This window comes from Pelodiscus sinensis, chromosome 17, assembly GCF_052426305.1.
Source record: "Pelodiscus sinensis isolate ZL-2025 chromosome 17, ASM5242630v1, whole genome shotgun sequence".
NCBI classification, from domain to species: domain Eukaryota; kingdom Metazoa; phylum Chordata; order Testudines; family Trionychidae; genus Pelodiscus; species Pelodiscus sinensis.
The window spans coordinates 4,141,598-4,162,075 of NC_143068.1; the positions used below are offsets into that span (position 1 = coordinate 4,141,598).

The 20,478-nt window shown below is 46.6% G+C and overlaps 1 protein-coding gene across 1 annotated transcript; it reads right to left on the reverse strand.

Moving 5' to 3' along the window:
- Window positions 1–14,844: 14,844 nt before the first annotated feature.
- On the reverse strand, window positions 14,845–19,991 carry GDF5 (growth differentiation factor 5). Its single transcript, XM_006111596.5, has 2 exons — window positions 18,990–19,991; window positions 14,845–16,711 (listed from the first exon to the last, which is right to left on the reverse strand). The coding sequence occupies exons 1-2, from the start codon at window positions 19,621–19,623 to the stop codon at window positions 15,843–15,845; spliced, it is 1,503 nt and encodes a 500-aa protein (XP_006111658.1). The 5' UTR covers window positions 19,624–19,991; the 3' UTR covers window positions 14,845–15,842.
- Window positions 19,992–20,478: the final 487 nt, after the last annotated feature.

Here is a 20,478-nt window from a genome sequence, read left to right on the forward strand (position 1 = left end):
AAAACGTCGTGAATAATAGCCTCTCCTTTAGTTCTGGCACAATGGAATTTTTTATTATAAAGTACTCTATTCAGTTTTGACATACAATCCATGCTCCGAAAACTTTGATTGTACATCACAGTGTGGTACGCAGTCAGACCTTCGGCAGCTGCTAAATTCTTTTCATCTTCTCCAAATGATGTACTTCCTAAGAAGTCTGTAACTTTCTGGGACATTGAGGCCGATGTTAAAGAATTTTGATGTTTGTTTGTTTGTTTGTTTGTTTGTTTGTTTGTTTGTTTGTTTGTTTGTTTGTTTGTTTGAAACATGCTTCGTTATGCTGGATCAGCCACCTACTGCCACACTGAATTCCACCGAACAGACAGGACACTTCACTAATGAATCATCTCTTGTTTCATCTACAATTCTGATGAAAGGAAATTCCTTTTTTAAATTCTCGTTGAAATGGCATTTTCTTTTCTTCGACATTTTTAGGGTTAATTGTGTCAACTAAAAAATCACATTGACATTAAACAATAACATTTCATAAATACCCTCTAAGTGTACTTTTACCGTATATTAAGCCTTTTAACAGGGGTTCAATTGGTTTTGTAACTTACCGGCTTTTCTGACAAGTGACAAGTGCGCACGTCCAGCACTTCGATGGATGCACGGATTGGCCAACTTTGCAGCGATGCTACTAGAGTGCAGTATAATGATACTTTAAAAAACAGTGGGATATATTTTTTTGGCAAAGTAGGACAAAAAGGACAGTCTTTTTCAAAGGAGGACAAAAGGAGGACATAATTATTGGGGAGGACAAGCCCCTCAAAAGGAGGACTGTCCTCCTCAAAGGAGGACATCTGGTCACCTTAGGGGAAAGACCAAAAAGACAAAATGTGTGTGTGTGTGTGTGTGTGTGTGTGTATGTATATGTATATGTATGTATGTATGTAACCCTTCTGCCAGGCTGAGTTAATAGCAGCAAGGGCCGGGTTCAGTACCTAGGGGTCTCCTTCCAACAAGGTAATACAATTCCGGCTCGAGCCCCTACCCAGTGACCTGGGAAATCTTACATACACCTCTGGGCACCTCAGAGAGGCAATTCTTCCCCTCTCGCACGCACAGAGCCTCAGTATAGCAGCAAACCTTTAATAACATGAGGTAACTGACATCAACATTAACTTGGGGAAACACCACAACTCGGATTCATAGACCAAACATGAGTAAAGACCTACCCCCCAGCCACGAATCACCAAAAGTCCAACACCTCAAGGCTATGTCTACACTTGCGGCTTCTTGCGCAAAGACATCTTGCGCAAGAAAATGTCCACCCTGCCATGTGCGAGCTGTGCTTTTGTGCAAGAGCGCCCATAGCAGTGTGGACGCTTTCTTGCTCAAGAAAGCTCTGACGGCCATTTTAGCCATAGGGCTTTCTTGCGCAAGAAATCCCTGCTGAGCATCCACACTGCACTCTTGCGCAAGAGCTCCTGCGCAAGAGGACTTACACCTGTCAAAAAAGAGCATAGCTCTTGCGCAAGGAGCCCCCTCTTACCACGTCGTACTGTAAATTTACTTGCGCAAGAGCAGGCGGGCAGTGTGGACACTCTGCAGATTCTTGCGCAAGAATGGCCGTACTTGCGCAAGAAGCCGCAAGTGTAGACATAGCCCAAGAGTCTCTGCCCCGGGTCAGTGCCGCCCCAGGGTTCAAAAGTTCACCTGGCAGGATTTTACCATCCCAAACTGGAGGGGGCGGGGATTGATACACCTTATGTGGTCCGCCGATGGCTCCGCCTCTCCATAGGGTTCTGCTGCCGTCGTCAACGCGAGTCACTCCGCCCATTCCACCTGGTGTCAAGTGAGCCGCCTCAGCTGTCCCATTAACTGTCCGGCTCCACCAGCTGTCTCAGTCCACGCCCCCTGGCCGCTAGCTGGTTGCTCCTGCAGCTGCTCCACTGGCATTTGTCGACCTCCCCGTTATGCCTCGTGGGATGAGGTTTACCGGGGAGGTCGACAAATACCTTTGATGTCAACCGCGGAGCGTCCAGACTACAGTGCTGTGCCGCCAAACAGCTGATCGGCACAGCGCAGCAGCCATTTTAATTTAAATGAAGCAGTGATTATTTAAATCATCGCTTCATTTCTCTTTGCCAAGTAAACAAATCTACATGGCTCCGTCGATGGAGCCATGTAGTCTAGACGTGCCCTTTGAGTCCTGTTTTAAGTCTTGTTTTAATTCCTGTGTCCCTCTTTGAGCTCTGCAAACATTGCTATCATTGCTTCATCTTGGTTCAACCGAAGTTCTAGCTCCCCATTGCTCTCCTTGCAAACTGGATCCCAATACTTGGAGCATCAATGTTCCTCTTTTCTGACCCCAGCAGCTATCAAATTTTTGGGGCCTTGGTGATATTCCAGTTGAAGTAGTAGAAATTGATCAAGTGTGGTATTTTCTTTCATGTCATTTTATTTACAACAACCTTATAAAGTCCCATGACTCTGCATGCAGAAGGCATCAAAGAGCAGGAACCAGCTTCTTTTGTTCACAGCACCAGATCTCTTTTCAGTATGCTTACCTCACATAATAGCCTCTCCTCAGTTACTTCCAGGTTCAGTCTCTATGCTTTCAGCTGCTCCTTTTGGCTCTGCTGTCTTTCTTTGTCTTTCGCAGTTTTTCTGTTCTGCCTTCCTCCCTACACACACAACTATCAAAACAATACTCAGAGAGAAGATCAGGGAAGGTTCACATGCTCCTTTTGTGTTAGGTGGGGATTTTAACTCAAACCAAACAAAGTTCTATCCAGTTCTTAACAATATTTCTTCAAAAGTAGACTACTCACAAGATTTCACAGAATTTTAACTATGTGGGAAGTCTGAAAAATCTGCAATTAAATTGCCATTGTCTGGAACAGAGAAAAGGTTGAACAGTGGGTGCTAAATTTGTCAAAGAGCTCAATGTCAGTTAACTTTAGCTTGTAAAATAACTACTGGGTATACTTGTAAATTCTCAGAAAACTTATTCTGTTCCCAAATAGTAATTGTTGTAAATTTGGGGAGAATTGCTTTAACTGCAAAATTCATCTCAATCTTTACTATGGAACCTCACCTGATGCCTCCTTATTACCAGCAAGTCCAGTAGATATTGTTTGTGAGCTTACAGCCTTCTCAGCAGCACTTAGCAGTAGAAGAGAGATACAGTAACAAGAGGTGTGGCAGCAAGAAATCCTAGAACCATAGAAGTGTAGAACGGGAAGGGGCCTCAATGGGTAATCTAGTCTAGGCATCTGGGGGATGTAAAGCGTTGGTAGTTACAGCACTGCTCACGGAGCGCAGCAGCAAAAATGCTATTGGATGTCCACACTGTTTGCTGCCAGCACAGTAGTGTGACCACACTTGTGGCACTTGCAGCACTTTTTAGAGTGGTGCAGCTATCCCACCAAGCACCTCTTCCTCTTCTATTGCAGAGATTTGTGGGGAGTAGCAGGGTATCCTGGGTCCTATCCCAATGCCCCATAGTGCATTGCATTGCATCCCAGCAACTCCTGTGCTTCTGTCCACTTTTGACACCATGCAGTACTGGATTCCCAGCTGTTGATGAAAATGCTGATAGGTCTCACTAGCTTGTCATGCATGGCAATCAAGTTATTCCTGGAACTGCAAAGTGACGATGAAGAGTCCATGCAGTATTCGTATAATACGAGATTTCTTGTGGCATTCACAGAAGTGCTGACCACAATAGAACACTGTGGCTGTGTTGAGACAGCTTCCCTTTTTTGTAAAAGGGATGCAAATTAGACATATTGTAATTGCTAACGAAGCGGGGATTTAAATCTCCCCCGCTTCATTAGCATAAAAATGGCTGCCGCTTTTTTCCGGCACGGAGCTTTGCCAGAGAAAAGCGCCAGTCTAGACGCGGATCTTTCCGAAAATAAAGCTTTTTCTGAAAGATCCCTTATCCTTCTTAAAATAACCGCCAAGGTGACTGCCCTCCTGAACCTCTGGGGAAAGGAGGAGGCCCTCGGGGACACCAAGTCCCAGAGGAGAAATGCACACATTTTTGCCCAGATGGCCCAGGCGCTGGCCGCAAAGGGACACCCGTCTCGGACCCTGGAACAGGTCCGGGCCAAAGTGAAGGACCTACGCCTCACCTACGTGTTGGCCAGCAAGCGTGGGGGGGCGGAGCCATTGCCTGTCCCTAGTATCACCTCCTGCACCAGATCTTGGGGGACAAAGGGACCACTCCCTTGCTGTCCCAGGTGGACACGGCGGTGGCCACCCCAGTGGTCCGACCCAGGCCACCGGAGGAGAAGGAGGAGGAGGCGGGAGACCGGTCCTCGGACGAGGAGGAGGAGGTGGCAGAGGACAGCATCCAGACCTCACCATCCCGGCCCAGAATCAGTCAGGATGTGTCCCAGGCATCCTCCGAAGCCGGCGACAGATTGTCTGGTGAGTGCAGTGGCTACCATTTGCAAGTGTGCTGGAGAAGGGGGATAAGGGCCACAGGATGGGGGAGAGGTAGCGGCACATTGCACAGCCTGGCCACATGCTGCGTAGAGGCATGCAGCACGTGCAACCTCGTGCAGCTAGGGTTGCCAGGTGTCCAGTTTAGAACCGGACAGTTCAGTCTTTGAGCTTTCTGTTCAGGAAACAAATTGAGAGGATAAAAATGAGAAAATATACATGTCTGGGATTTTTTAACTAAGATGTGATGTAGACTGTCATGTAATGTCAAGTGTGTCCAGTATTTTTGTTGAAACCATCCGGCAACCCTACGTGCAGCCAGACCAAGTGGCACAGAGAAGCGGCAGCTAGTCCCAGCACATGCCTGGGACCCCAGGGATTCTGCTCGACCAGACCGGGGGGGAGGGCCGGAGAGAGGTTTGGCCAGGAGTAGGCCAGCCTCAAGGTTGCAGGCCTAACCCCTCTCAGCCTAAAGGGTGCTGCACACAGCACACATCCATGGCCACCTCTGGGACACTGTAGCTTCCCCTGGGGAAGGCACAACAGCCTCCCTCCAAGCACATGCAGTCCCCCTGGGGGCTTCTGGGCCACCTTGGGACCCCGCCCCCCCGCTACTCCAGGGGAATTCCCCCTCGCCAGCCACAACTGTCCCCGGCATTGTGACGTGCTGGGAGGAGGGCACGGGGCTCTGGAACACCATTTGGGGCAGGTCTCACTGACCATGTTGCTCTCCTCTGCTTTTCCTGCAGTGGGACCCCCAGTCAGCAAGGGACCTTCCAGCCCCATCCCGCCAGTGCAAAGGATCCAGGGCCTGTTGCAGCCCTTCTGGGACCACCACCACCTGCTCTGCTGCCACGTCTGCGTGATTGAGTGCATGGAGCGTGCTCTGACAGAGAAGATCCGTGCAGACGCGGAGTGGCGGGAGTGGGTGTGGGGCCAGTACCTGGAGCGCTGTGACCGTGTCTGCACTCTCCTGGGCACCATTGCTGACCGGATGGGCCCCGTGCAGCAGCCTAATGCTGCTAGGTCCCCCTCTGCTACTCCCAGCTTTCCGCCCGCTTCTCTCCCTGCCTTGCCCATGCCCCCTCCCGAGGTCCCCCACGCTTGGCACCTCCTGGTGCAGCCTGTCACAACCCGGCACGAAGGGCAGAGGCGTCCCCGCACCTGTGGGGGTGGGAGAGGCCTCCATTGTCCATCATGAGGCCCTCCCAGTTCAGGGTCCCCTCCTCCCCCCTCCCCACAGTGCACTCCCTTCCCCATGTAAATAAAAAAGTGCCATATGTACAGCAAGTGCATTTTATTTATTGGGAGGTGAGGGAAGGGTGGCAGGAAGGGGTGGTGATGGGAGCGGGAAGTGGGGGCACAGGGGCATCCCTGTGGTCAGAGGTGTAGGAGTAGCCTATTGTGGGGCCTGGTCCAGCATCACCCGGAGGGCTTCCCGGACCCGAACCCCGTGGCTGTTGGTCTACTGGGTGGCGGCCATGTGGGGCTGCTGGTAGGCCTGGCTCTCACCTACCATCCACCCTGGGAGGAAGGCCTCCCCCCTCCCCTCAGTAATATTGTGGAGCACGCAACATGCCGAGATGACCTCCGGGATGTGGTGCACCCCCATGTCCAGGTGGGTCAGGAGGCACCTAAACCGTGCTTTCAGACGGCCAAAGGCGCACTCGATGGGATTGCGGTTCCGGTCCAGGTGGCTGTTGAATGTAGCCTGGCTGTGGTCCAGGTGGCCGGTGTATGGCCGCATCAGCCAGGCCATCAGGGGGTAGGCTGCATCCCCCAAGATGCACATTGGCATCCTGACATCCCCAATGGTGAATTCCCGCTGGGGGAAGTAGGTGTCCGCCTCCACCCTATGGCACAGGCCTGAGTGCCTGAAGATGCGAGCGTTGTGGGCCCGCCCTGACCACCCCATATAAATGTCCTGGAACCGGCCCTGGAGGTCCACTAGCGCCTGGAGCACCACAGAGCAGAAGCCCCTCCAGTTTATGAACCGGGCCGCTTGGTGCTCTGGCACCTGGATGGGGTTGTGGGTTCCGTCTACGGCTCCCCCACAGGCTGGCAAAGCCGGTAATGGTGGTGTCCACGTCCTGGGGGGCGGATCACCCTCTGGAGCAGCATGTCATTGATAGCGTTGACGACCTGCAGAGGGATGCATGGAATGAGACACAGTGAGTACATGGGCCCCTGGGGTGTGCTCACCCTCCCTTTGATGGCCCCTCCTCCCACGCAGACCAGGGCCCTCTGCCCCCCGGGATCTCCCCCTCCCCCACCAGCGGGGCTGTGTGCAGGAGGGACAGCATGACCCGCTGTATGCGGGGCTTCCCCCTGCCCCTACAGCCTTCCCCCGCCCGGTCTGGCCCCTTCCCTCTCCCAGGACGAGCCCATGGTCCACGGAGGGCCTTACCTGCCGGACGACCATGCTGATGGTGGACCTGCCCGCCCCGAACTGGTTCGCCACGGAGCGGTAGCTGTCCAGGGTGGCCAGTTTCCAGAGGGCAATCACAACCCTCTTCTCCACGGGGATGGCGGGACGCAGGCAGGTGTCCTGTTTCTGGAGCGCAGGGGTGAGCCAGGTGCAGAGCTCATGGAATGTCCCCCTGAGCATCCGAAAGTTCTGCACCCAGTGCTGGTCGCCCCATTGTCCCAGCACCAGGCGCTCCCACCAGTCCCCACTGGTGTCGTAGCTCCAGAGGTGCCTGTCAGTGGTGGGGTGCAGGTGCCCAAGCCCAGCTGCAGCCGTGGCAAGGTCCTGCACCTGCTGCCCAGTCTCCAGCTTCTGCTGGAGCAATGTGGCTCCCTGGTGGAGGAGCTCAACAGCCTCTGTAATGGCCATGAGGAGCAGATGTTGCTGGCTGGGGTCCTCCTCCAGCTCCATGGCTGTGACGGTGGCAGCGAGGGTGCCCAGGGGCGCTTGCCAGGAACAGAGGTAACAGGTGCTGTTCTGGCTCTTGCTCCCTCAAAAGGGTGCGTGAGCATGCAGCCACAGGGAAACGGCCGTCCAGGAGTCCCTTTAAGTATGGTTCCCAGTGGGGGTCCAGTGCATGTCCACAGACGCTGCTGAGGACCTCTTGACATGGCCGATTTGCTTCCGGAGACACGTTCTTGCGCAAGGGCTTCCCGCCAGTGTGGACACTTTCTTGCGCAAGAGCTCAGCGTTCTTACAATGCGGTTCTGGCCAGTGTAGACGTTTTCTTGTGCAAGATATTCCTGCGCAAGAACCCACCAGTGTAGACATAGCCTAGGTGTTGGGCTCATCCCAGCACTGCAGATCGGAGACTTTCAATAGCTGTAGTCAGCTGGACCACGCATGCACCAGCAGCGTCTCGCACTGTTTGCACCCTTTGCCTGTTGCGTACAGTCTGACTCCCGCCAGTTCCTCTCAATCAGCCCCGGTCGTAGACGGAGCCTTCATTCCAGTCAGAAGTTATTCCTGTGAATAGTTAGAATAGTAAAATAATTGATAGTTTAGTAGTTAGTTGTATGTTTGTTACCATTTCTAGTTAGTTTAAAAACAAACAAACAAACCAAAAAAACCCCACCTTAATTAGCCACCTTTAAAAAAAAGAAAAAAGAGAGTGAGAAGGAGACACATTTCATTCGGTCTCCACAATGCCTTGATCACCAGGTTTTAAAAAGTGCAGTCTTGGACTGCCACGTGGCCTGTATCTGGTGTCTGGGTGAGGCTCATGTGCAGCAAACGTGTCCCCACTGCTCCATGCCCATGGCCAGGGCGCACAGAGATAGAGAAATGTGCCTCAAAATGATCTTTTTTGATAAGGCGCTTCAAATTTTGGAAACTACGCCAACAACGAGGCTGGAGTCTCCCGTGCCTCAGAAACACAGCGCGTCGTCTCCAGGGATGGCCCCAGCATGAAAGATAAGAGCATCTCCAGTGCACTCTCTGCCTGCTGCTCCGGCTAGTAGAATCAATACGGGGGATAAATCGGGCACATCTGGCACCGGCCCTTATAATGTGTAAGGCATCTACGAGTGCCAAACTTTAAAAAATGGTAACCCTGGCACCGACTGCTAAGGAACCACCGGCACTGAGATCAGCATTAGCACCGGATATTCTGGCAGGCAGGACTCCCATTCTGCCACTGGCACTGCTGGTGCCGCTACCACCACAGGCGCTTCTTGCATTGTTGGCACCGGTACATCTGGCACCGTCAGCACCAGCACATCTGGTGCCATTGGCACCAGCACCACAGGCACCATCAATACCTGCAGGAGGCGGTACTGATTCAGCACTGAAGAAAGTCTCTGAAAAGACATGCGTTCTCCCGAGTCCTATATCTCCCTCTCCGACATTTTCCCCGGCACCCAACAACACACAGTATTCACAAGACAGTAGTTCCTCCAGTCCACGTTTGCAGATCCCTACTGTGGTGGACCAAACCAAGCAACCTCATGGCAGGCATGCCATTCCATCGGCCCCAATCATTGAACCAGATAACTACAGGTGCCTCCCTCACCGGCTGGCATGCCCATATGGCCGGCATGACAGTGCAGGGCCAATAGTCAACAATAGAGACTCTTCATATAAACCTTCTTGAGCTCAGAGCAGTCTTCTACTCATGCAGACATTTCCGAGCCAACATATCTGGTACGACCACCGGAATACTTACCAACAATGTCGCAACAGTGTATTATGTAAATTGGCAGGGTGGAGCATGGTCTCAGTCTCTCTGTGAAGAGGCAGTCCAGTTATGAAACTGGTGTATTCGAAATGACACCACCTTAATAGCATCCTACTTACCTGGCACCAGCAATGCTGTTGCAGACTCGCTGAGAAGGCACTTTCCTCATGAGCATGAGTGGGAGATTTGTACGGACATCTTCCATTAATGGGAGTCCCCATGAACAGACCTATTCGCCACATTGTCCATTAATGGGAGTCCCCACGAACAGACCTATTTGCCACCTACAACAATGTGAAATGTTGTTATTATTGCTCCAGAGTGGGCATTGGGCAGGGATTACTGGGAGACACATTTCTGATCTGCTGGGGAACTTCTCTACTCTATGCATTTTCCCCCAACCGTGCTTATACCCATAGTCCTAGAGAAGGTCAACACAGACTCAGCTGGATTAATCCTCATAGCCTGTGCATGGGCATGACAACCATGGTTTCTATTCCTTCACCAGAAGTCCTTACAACCACCTTACCCTCCACCGGACCTACTCCCCCAGAATTACAGCTCTCTACTTCATCTGAACCCCAAGACCCTGCACTTAACGGCCTGGCTCCTAGCTGGTTCAAAGTGTCAGAAGATCTCTGCTTGCAGCAAGTTAAACATGTCTTGATGCACAGTAGAAGGGAATCTACCCGAACGACTTACCTGGTGAAGTGGCACATATATCCCACTTCTGGCACCAGACCACCTAGTCGCTGTGTACATAAACTGCAAGGGGTATTTCTCTGTGGTTCTGCAGGCACTTGTGAATCACTGTGGGCATTTCATGGGGTATGTCTACACTACCACCCTAGTTCAAACTAGGGTGGTAATGTAGGCATACCGCACTTGCAAATGAAGCCCGGGATTTGAATTTCCCGGGCTTCATTTGCATAAGCCGGCCGGCGCCATTTTTAAATGCCGGCTCGTTTGAACCCCGTGCCGCGCGGCTACACGCGGCACGGGCTAGATAGTTCGAACTAGCAAGCCATTCCGCACTATCTGTACGCCTCGTGGAACGAGGCGTACAGATAGTGTGGAATGGCTTGCTAGTTCGAACTATCTAGCCCGTGCCGCGCGGCTACACGGCGATCTCCTGGTGCGTGGACCAGGCATAGCTGGCTGGAGAGATGCACCAAGAACACACCATGCATCATTAGTCAAATAGGAAGGGGACTTTCAAATTTAAAAAAGAACACAAGGATAGGTCTTGGTCACCTGAGCAAGGCAGAAGAGTTCAAACACATGATCAGAGAGGCCAGAACAGGCACTGTGGGAAGGCTGCCGGAGGCTAGTCAGGATGCAGTACTACATCACAGTGTCCATTCTGGCTCCCAGTACTGTCTCCAGAACACAGCAAGCTCTACGGTTCTCGCCGAGGTGGTTTGCCTAGAGCACAACTGCAGAGCAAGTACACACCAAGTGCCTTGCCAGTGTGGACACCTTGGAAGCTACAGTGCTGGTGACTGATTTACTGTGCAGTAACTTGCCAGTGTAGATTTGGCCTTGGTCATGGTAATGGAGATTCCACAACCTTCTTAGTCAGTTTGTTCCAAGGCTAAATACTCTGATAGGAAGTTTTTCCTAATGTCCAACCTGAACGTCCCTTGCTGCAATTTAAGCCCTTTGTTTTTAATCATCTCCTATGAGGTTAAGGAGATTTTTTTTGTCCACCATTGAACTGGTAACCTTTTATGTGCTTACAACTGTGATGTTCCTTCTTAGTCTTCTCTTCTCCAGATTAAACAGACCAGTTATTTATCAGCCTTTCCTCATAGGTCATTTTTTCTAAACCATTAATTATGTTTGTTGCTCTTCTCTGAAATTTCTACAATTTGCCCATAGGTTTCCTGAAATCTTTCCCAGACCTGGTCACACTACTCACCGGCTATGTCCACATAGCATCAGAGGGGTAGCCGTGTTAGTCTGAATCTGCAAAAGCAGCAAGGAGTCCTGTGGCACCTTATAGACTAACTGAAGTGTAGGAGCATAAGCTTTCGTGGGCAAAGACCCACTTCGTCAGATGCAGGTAGTGGAAATTTCCAGAGGCAGGTATAAATATGCAGGCTAGAATCAGGCTGGAGATGATGAGGTGGATCCAATCAAGGAGGATAAGGCCCACTTCTAGCAGCTGATCTGGAGGTGTGAATTCCAAGAGAGCAGAAGCTGCTTTTGTAGTTAGCGAGCCATTCACAGTCTTTGTTTAATCCAGAGTTGATTGTGTCAAACTTAAAGATGAACTGTAGCTCAGCAGTTTCTCTTTGAAGTCTGGTCCTGAAGTTTTTTGAGTTCCTGGACACACAATTGCAGATCTAAAGGTAACCATCCTGCAGCAAAAAAAAGCAGCTTCTCCTCTCTTGGAATTCACACCTCCAGATCAGCTACTAGAAGTGGGCCTCATCCTCCTTGATTGGATCCACCTCATCATCTCCAGCCTGATTCTGACCTGCATATTTATACCTGCCTCTGGACATTTCTATAAGTCTGTAAGGTGCCACAGGACTCCTCGCCACCTATGTCCACATAGCAGCATTATTTTGGAATAACTAATGTTATTCTGAAATAAAGAGTGGCTGTGTCTACACTGGCCACTTATTCCGGAAAATCAGCTGCTTTTCCGGAATAACTTGCCAGCTGTCTACACTGGCCCCTTGAATTTCCGGAAAAGTACTGATGATCTACTGTAAGAAATCAGCCGCTTTTCCGGAAATACTATGCCGCTCCCGTTCGGGCAAAAGTCCTTTTTCCGGAAAACTGTTCTGGAAAAGGGCCAGTGTAGACAGCACAGTAGTGTTTTCTGCAAAAAAGCCCCAATCGCGAAAATGACTATCGGGGCTTTTTTGCCGAAAAGCGCGTCTACATTGGCACGGACGCTTTTCCGGAAAAAGTGCTTTTCCGGAAAAGCATCCTGCCAATGTAGACGCGCTTTTTCCGGAAATACTTATAACAGAAAACTGTTCCGGAAAAGGGTGCCAGTGTAGACGTAGCCAGTGTGTTTACACTGCAAGCCATTATTTTGAAATAATGGCAAGCTGGAGGACTTTTTTACTCTGACTTCTGTAACCCTCATTTTAGTAGGAGTAAGAGAAGTTAAAGGAAGAATGTTCTTCCTTCAACTTCTTGTTGTATAGACAGCGTCAAAAGCCAAAATAAGCTATTTCGACTTAAGCTAGGCAATTGACATAGCTCAAGTTGCGTAGCTTAATTTGACTTTTGCCTTGCTGTGTAGACATGCCCTTCTTGAGGTCATATTAGCGTGGAATAAAGCAGAAGAATTACTTCTTATGTCTTGCTTACAACACTCCTACTAAAATATCCCAGAACAGTGTTTACTTTTTTTGCAACAGTCTTACACAATTGACTCATATTTAACTGCTGATCCACCATGATCCCTAGATCCCTTTCTGCAAGACTCATTCCTAGCAAGTTATTTCCCATTTTATATGTGTGAAACTGATTATTCCTCCCTAAGCAGAGTACTTTGTCTTTATCGAATTTCATCCTATTTCCCTTTCTCCAGTTTCTCCAGGTCCTTATGAGTTATAATTTTATCCTGCAAAGCACTTGCAATCATGACCAACTTGGTGTGTTTCCTGACTGTATAAGTGTGTTCTTTATGCCATTACCTGTCATGTGCAGAATAGTGGCAGGATGCAGAACAGTTGCAAGAGGCCTGACAGGAGAATGCTGCAGCAGAAGGCACAACATGAGGAAGTATGTCAGTAAAAACAACAGCAGGTGGAATGGCAAAAAGAGATGGAATCAGGAAGAATTGTAGGATGGCAATAGCATCACCAACATACAATACATGTCTTATTCTTATCATGCTTCCAGCCATTATGTCTCCTGCTGCTATGCTCCCTGGTACAATGTTTCTTCTCCTTGCCTTCTTCTCACACAGCATGTGTGACAAAAGTACAAAGGTTTGTGGCAGTGTGAAATCAGGGACAAAGCAAGATGGATAGGTGCTTGTAACTGGACATGTGAGCAAGAGCCTGAAATCTGTGGCCCTTGGAACTCTTGGCAAATCTCTTTGTAATGTAACCTAAACATTCCAGCTTTGCAGTGAAAGGTAGCAATGGGTATAGCTCAGCGGTTTGGTGTGAAGAAGCTCCCAGCAGTTGCTTATCAAAATTATTTGAATTAGAAACTGTGAGATTAAGAAAGGGGAGAATTAAGCTGCATTCTCCCTACAAATGGATGCCGAGATCAATCTTGCACTGGCTGGGAAGATAAGCTGATGTTGCTCATGTCTAAAGTACGCAATTCTGTGATTCTTTGAGGTACATAATTAGGCTGCAAATCTCCTATGCATGGTTTTTGCTGTAGTACTGAGCTTCTTCTGCTTTCTGCCCTGTCTCAAGTTGCAAGCTCTACCAACAGCCTCCACCAGACAGAATAAGAAACTTCACCAAATTTTTCTGACTTCCGGAAATATTATATTGGTTTCAGTCAGAGGGATGGGGAATGTCTGGATTTTTTAAGACAAACCCATTTGCCCATTAGAACAGGACAATGGCATTTTTCCTTTTCTAATAGCTACTTGAATGGGTTATAGCCAGGAAGCAGAACTATGGGATACACTATAGAGCTGTGCCTCATCTGCTCACTGCTCCCTCTCTCCAGGACTGAGTCTACTATTACAAAGTCCTGGGCCATGGTGGGCAGTCATCACTTAACAATGGCTATCTTGAGTGAGGTTTCCCTCTTTAGTCAACATGCTCTTGAGTGAGGTTTCCCTCTTTAGTCCCCAGTTGTAGAATTCACATCTCCCCCAGCCCTGTAAAACAGTCACACTTGTTCGAGGCAGGTCATACCCTATCCTGCAGGTAGAAGCAGGAGCTTTATATCATTGCAATGTGCTCATTCATTGGGAAATTATCTGCAATCTTTTTTTCCTCTTCAGATTCTCCATTGTGATCAGGCCACTTTGAATTGGAGCTGGAATCTTGGGTTACGTCTAGATTGCATCCCTTTTTCGTAAAGGGGATGCAAATTAGACGTATCGCAATTGCTAATAAAGCGGGGATTTAAATCTCCCCCGCTTCATTAGCATAACAATGGCTGCCGCTTTTTTTCGGCACGGAGCTTTGCCGGAAAAAAGTGCCAGTCTAGACGCGGATCTTTCGGAAAATAAAGCCTTTTCCGAAAGATCACTTATCCCTTATTTTAAGAGGGATAAGGGATCTTTCGGAAAAGGCTTTATTTTCCGGAAGATCCACATCTAGACTGGCGCTTTTTTCCGGCAAAGCTCCGTGCTGAAAAAAAGCGGCAGCCATTTTTATGCTAATGAGGTGGGGGAGATTTAAATCCCCGCTTCATTAGCAATTGCGATACGTCTAATTTGCATCCCTTTTACGAAAAAGGGATGCAATCTAGACGTAGCCTTGGTGTATTTCACCAGAGGGACGACATGCATCTGGCATGAAGCCAGAATCTGTGCCATCTGCCCTAGCCCAATATAGCACATGGGGCAAGGTGGACAGAATAAGATTCTTCTTCACTTCATTGAGTCACCCACCAAAAGGAGGGATATAAAAAATAGTTCCAAGACAAATTCACACCTTAAAATATTTCTAAAATGGATGTGGCATGTACAAAATACAACACAGTAAATGTTAATGGCTCTTATTTGCAATCATCAGTCTCATCCCAAACTCAAGCCTAATGAGTCCTTTCCCCGATACCCTGCCAACATGCATTCTCTCAGTAAATATTTCTTCTGATATTTCCATAGCGAACAAGGCACTGGAGGCACTCAAAGGTGTACACACAAACATACCTTTATCACCGGGCCTTACTGAACACTCCTTTTCCATTACATAAATTGTACAACAATATTCAAAACAATTGATGTTAGTTAAATTATAATGGGGTAGATTAGGACAGCTAGCAACACCACAGTATCAATAATTTATTACTGTTTATGCTGATAGAGTAATTTTACTATGAGCACTTGAAAACAGCTTGAACCTTATACAGAGTAATACAATTTGCAACATACCAGTGGATAGGGTGGATACTTAAGAAAGAAATGAAGCTTGGAACAAAGCATACATTGAAACAAATATGCTTCTGCATTTATCTAGCTTCATGTACAATTTAATACTAAATCAACATATTATATTTAATGATTTTTTCATATACACATAATGTTAAGAGCTAATCAGAAAAGTTCATATTACAGTGTAACTATGTACACCAAGCTCTGAGTGTTTAGGGATATTCCTTTCACTTACACACATTAGTATGCTCTTCAAAAATTCCCTACTAGACATGGGGAGGAAGATATTGGAATATGGACTCAGACTTGTCTTAAGAACAATGTTCAAAGGAACAGTAAACATTTTGTAGAGGTGTATATGCTGCTTGTTGGCCTTACATTTAACAATATTCTTAGGGATTACAACTGCAGGTTTTTTTGTGGTATGGAATTTTAATTTTCTTGGAAATGATCTTTAGTAAGAACAGTTTTCTTGTGATTATGGTATTCTTTACTCAAAGCCCCATTCTAGGCTAAATTTGGAATGTGTCAGTATTGAACTACTGCTAACGTGTATATATAGCTAAGAGACATACAGACACATTGAGATTATAGAGGATTGTTTCCTGTTACTATTGTTGTACTTGTGCCAGGGCTAAGAGGATTAGTTACTCTTGCTTGAGAAGTTCTTGTCAATTTCTATAATTATCTTTGTTAATGTAGTAATGGGTGGGATTGTGCTGCTACCTACAACCACACGACTCCACTACCATGTCTTCATATTGTTTGTAGACCACATTATTTGCAGAGTCTATAAAGAGAATGCTAATAGGACTCAGTCTGGTTGGAACACAGCATGTTGGAGGAGTAGATTCAGGGTCCATTGAGTTCATTAATGTTTGGATTACTGCATGATTGGTAGGTTCTAAATGAGATCGAAGAGGAAATTCACAAAGCCCTTCACAGTGATAAGCTTCATATTCCAGAGGGGCTATAATCCAGTCATCCCAGCCCATATCCTTAAAATTCACATGGAGAGCTTTTTTACTACACCTTGCCTTCAGGTTCTTGTTGGGCCTCTTCCCTTGCCTTGTTGCTAAGGGAGCCCTTCTCTTCCTCCGCTGATTGAATAAGTATTCATAAACAGTTTTGTCATCTTGGCCTGATCTTGCCTTGATCTCATTGAAGAACAGGTCCCTTTTTTTGGTCCTCCCAAATACCAAGAAGAGAGCCTTTTCATTGACTTGCCTTCCTGTTCTGTTCAATCCCATACTCCTTAAATCAACAGCTCTTCCCCTATCAAAAGCTTCAAGTTCAAAACACAAGTTAATCAAGTTTTTAAAATTCCTAAAAAGTTTCCAAATGTCAAATACTTCCCACTTTGGCGTATCTGCAATGCTGACAGTGCGAGAGTCCAGTAGAGTTCCCGCTTGCCTGTTTGTGGGGCAGCTGTACAATTTTACTTGAAAAGTTTTCCCAGGAGAATGAGGCTTCCAGGTCTCAGAGGGCTTTTTCCTTAATATCCGCAGCTCTGCCCCCAACAAACCATCTTTTTCTAAAGCACTGATGTCAAAAATATATTTTTGTTTTCTTATGGCTGGAGCTCTGTCATCTAAAAAAGACAAAACAAAAACAACCATGCATATTTTTAAGTTTATTGTAAAAAAGAATGAGTATTAGCTCTAAAATTCCTCCCTTTACTTCTAACATTTGCCCATAAATTCACAAATTATTAGCTCACAATCTCGGAAGTAATACAGCCGCTCCCCGAGTTGCGAATGGTTGAGTTACAACCGTTCGCAATTACGACCAAAGCTTCCATAGAGCGGTCATAAAGGCGGTCCCCGAGTTATGAACATGACCCACGCTTACGAACAGCGCGGTCGTGTGTAACTCAGTGGGGTCTGAGTTACGAACGGATCAAGTTACGGCCAAGTGTTTGGACCGTAACTTGTTTGTATCTCGGGGAGAGGCTGTAATAAAGAGCCTTTTCAGAAATCTGAACTGAGATTCAGAGGAGCTTAATGATTCAGTAGTGAAATGGATTCTGAACTCTTCTTGTTTCAGCCAAAGAAATTTCATCTTCTCACCTGTGGGGCTGTGTCTACACTGGTGTGATCTTGCGCAAAAGCGGCTGGCTATCTACTTGCTGCCTATCTACACTGGCCACGTGTTCTTGTGCAAGTAAACTGACATTCTAATGTATGAAAACAGGGCTTCTTGCGCCAGAACTCCGACGCTCCCACTCAGGAATAAGCCCTTTTGCGCAACTGTTCTTGCACAAGAGGCCAGTGTAGACAGGCAACATGAATATCTTGCGCAAGAAAGCCCTATGGTTAAAATGGCCATCAGAGCTTTCTTGCACAAGAGAGTGTCTACACTGGCAAGGATGCTTTTGTGCAAAAGCACATGCCCGTGTAGACACTCTCTTGCGCAACTACTTTAATGCAAGAACTCTTGCTCTAAAGAGTTTTTGCGCAAGATCACGCCAGTGTAGATGTAGCCTGGGTGTTTTCTGGCCCCAAAGTATCAATTAGCCAACTGGCAGAATTCCTCCTTCAGGTTTGAGCCTTCACAATTAATGCTACCACTTGCATTCTTGAAATAGGACTGAAGTGGGGTTTAGGTGGTGCCTGGGACTCATGCTGTTCCTTGCACAGTGGTGAATTTCACAAAGAGATATTGAAATGGTTTGTCCCTTCAAACCCAAATCCTCCAGAAACTGCCAGACATCAAGGTAACTGCTTTATTAAGGCTCGCAACTTATTCTGACAGTGCAAAAAATATAACGCCCCTGAAAAATTGTTCCATTTGCCTGGTAAGGTTCATAAGAAACGCTATTAAGAAACATGGTTATTTAAACTCACCATGTTACATTAACATGGCCTTCCAAAGGAGAATCAAGTATTTCATCTGGACTGCAGCTGTGCTGAGCAGCATCCCATTTCACTATAGCAGCAAAATTGTGATAATTAAATCTCTTCTGAGTGTCCATTCCAGAGGAGATTGTCAGTGACAACCTCAAATTGCTCCCTCCTCCATCGCATTCCCAGGAGCTGCTCTTTATGGGCACCATCCATACTCCCTTCAATCCCAGAAAAAAACTCATCCTGACATGGAGGAGAGCAGCACCGGGCTCAAATTATGCTACTAGAAGTGTCAGGTGAATACCTGATCTGTGATACTGTCCATCTCACCAATCAGAAGAGCTAAATGATGATCAGGAAATAAAGCCTGTTCATTTATTGGAGGAAGAGGTGCCCAAATCTATCTCAATTTTCTCTCATTTTTCCACAATCAAAAACTCATGCCACAGCGTCTCAGGTCTCTCCTTGGAGAGGCCAGCATTTTAACAAAGAGCCTCTTTGTTTGGCTCCTGGAAAAGCACAGAAATAGCACTGTCTTTGTGGCACCATGTGCCTGTAGACATACGGCTCGCAAGAAAGAAAAAGATATTTTACCAACTACTGTAGCTGAAGTATGAAAAGCCCCAGAGTTAGATTTTCAAAGGTGTTTAGGCACCTAAACATGCCAGTAGGCAGTCAGTGGGTTTTCAAACCACCTGGGCATCTAACACCCATTAATTTCAATATGAGGTAGGTGCCTCTGTGCTTTTGAAAATTCGATTAGGCATCTGCCTTTGAAAACCTGTCCCTAAAGGGTTTGCTTCACAAGCATATAAATACTATAGCCTGCTGCCAGAAGAATCTTCTAAACTTAAACTGAAAAGAGAAAAATTGCCTTTGAGTTACGTGATTCTGATTACATATGAATCAGTCAAGCTGTTTTCTTTTAGTAATGGTTATTTTTCAGGTAACAGTATATACAGACATGCACCACATACATACTGACGTGACATGCACACTCAAATGTGGTAGCACCTTTCTTACCTTGTCCTTTATCTATAAAGCTTGTTATTGTGTTGGCAAGTCCAGTCTCCAGTTTTACACTTCCATTAATGCCTTTTCTTTCTGCATCCGAGAGAGTCCTGTAGAGGGAGAGCATGTATTCATGTGGCGTTATAGGGGGGTGTTTGAAAGTCTCTTTAGGTTCCCTTTGTGTTACTGGCTCATTAGCCTTTTTGGTTTTATAAGAACTGGTATCAGTATTACTTGTGCTACTTTTTCTGAGTGAAGCTTTGATGCCAAGGTTCAGAGCTTTTGGGGTCACTGTCCTTACTCCAGATTGTCTGTATGGGGACTGCCCTACCTTTGTGTCTGTGGTCCCTTCTCTAGAGAGACTCTTCTTTGGTTCATTATTCTTTGCCAAGAGAGCTCCAGCTTGAACAGTATTGCTTTTAGCTCTAGCCTTTAAGGTCCCAGCACTATATCCATGGTTTCCAGTCCTAAAGGTACCTGCCCTTGGTGAGGGATTTGTCTGTTTTCCTTCTGCTTTTAACAATCCTAACTTGGATCCTGGATTACTCTGACCTGCTACAGAATTACTAAACAATACAGAAACTAGAACCAGATAGAACCAAGTCATATGCCAAAGCAGTAAAGTGAGAAAGTGCAAGATTTTCATCCTCTGGTCTTCCTTTGAATGCCACTAAAGAAAAAATCAGAAAAGGTTCCTCCAGTTTGGCATAAAAAAACATTAAAGAAATTAAAAACTGAAGTCAGCAGAAACAGATTTCTTTTAAGCTTAAAACATTTTAAATCTGTTTGTTTAACATTTGTATCCAGTCCCATAGTGGAAATGCTCATTTATTCCAATCCAATCTTCTCCTGTCCTCAGTTAGCAGCTAAAAAGAACTTGTTCTTGAAAAGAGAAGGTTTACCACCCCCTTTTCTTCTGTAAAACTGACTGAAAGCTTGAAGGAGACTTGTTTAAATCTGAGTGGGTTGTGTTTTTTTTTTCCAAGAAGGAAGAATGGCGTAATGCTGCCTCTGTGTTACAAGTTTCTTTTTCTTTTTTTCTTTTTAAGTTTTGAATCCCTTCCAGTGAAAATATTTCACACACACAGACCTGCAGGTGCTTAGAATTTTTTTTGCAAACCTGAACTCAGGAATTGGAAACGGAATTCCAACAAAAACCTATTTAATTACTCTCTGATGTCATGCTGTCTAAACTAATTTAACTGCGATATATTTCTTTAAAAAAATCCTCTTTACTCTTTGCATTAGCATGAGTCATACTCTGCTTCATGTGAAACAACTCTGTAGGATCAAAACTCCAGAGGATGCCATTTAAAGTGGCCATACAACCTTTACATTAGCCTTAGATGAACTTCATATTCAAATAGAACAAATTAACAGCATTAATACTGTATAGAATCTGTTAGAATAATCATATTCAAGTGTCTTACATTTCATATAGTTCTAGATTTGGAATCTTTTCTTTATAACTGCAACAGTGAAGTCACTTGGTCATTTGCTA

Bases quoted from the DNA above. Each gene is read 5' to 3' on its own strand.
- GDF5 (XM_006111596.5), bottom strand. From the start codon at position 19,623: ATGAAAATCTTGCACTTTCTCACTTTACTGCTTTGGCATATGACTTGG. The intron at 16,712-18,989 runs GTAAGAAAGGTG...TGTCTTTTTTAG, and splicing joins CTTTATAGATAAAGGACAAG to ATGACAGAGCTCCAGCCATA.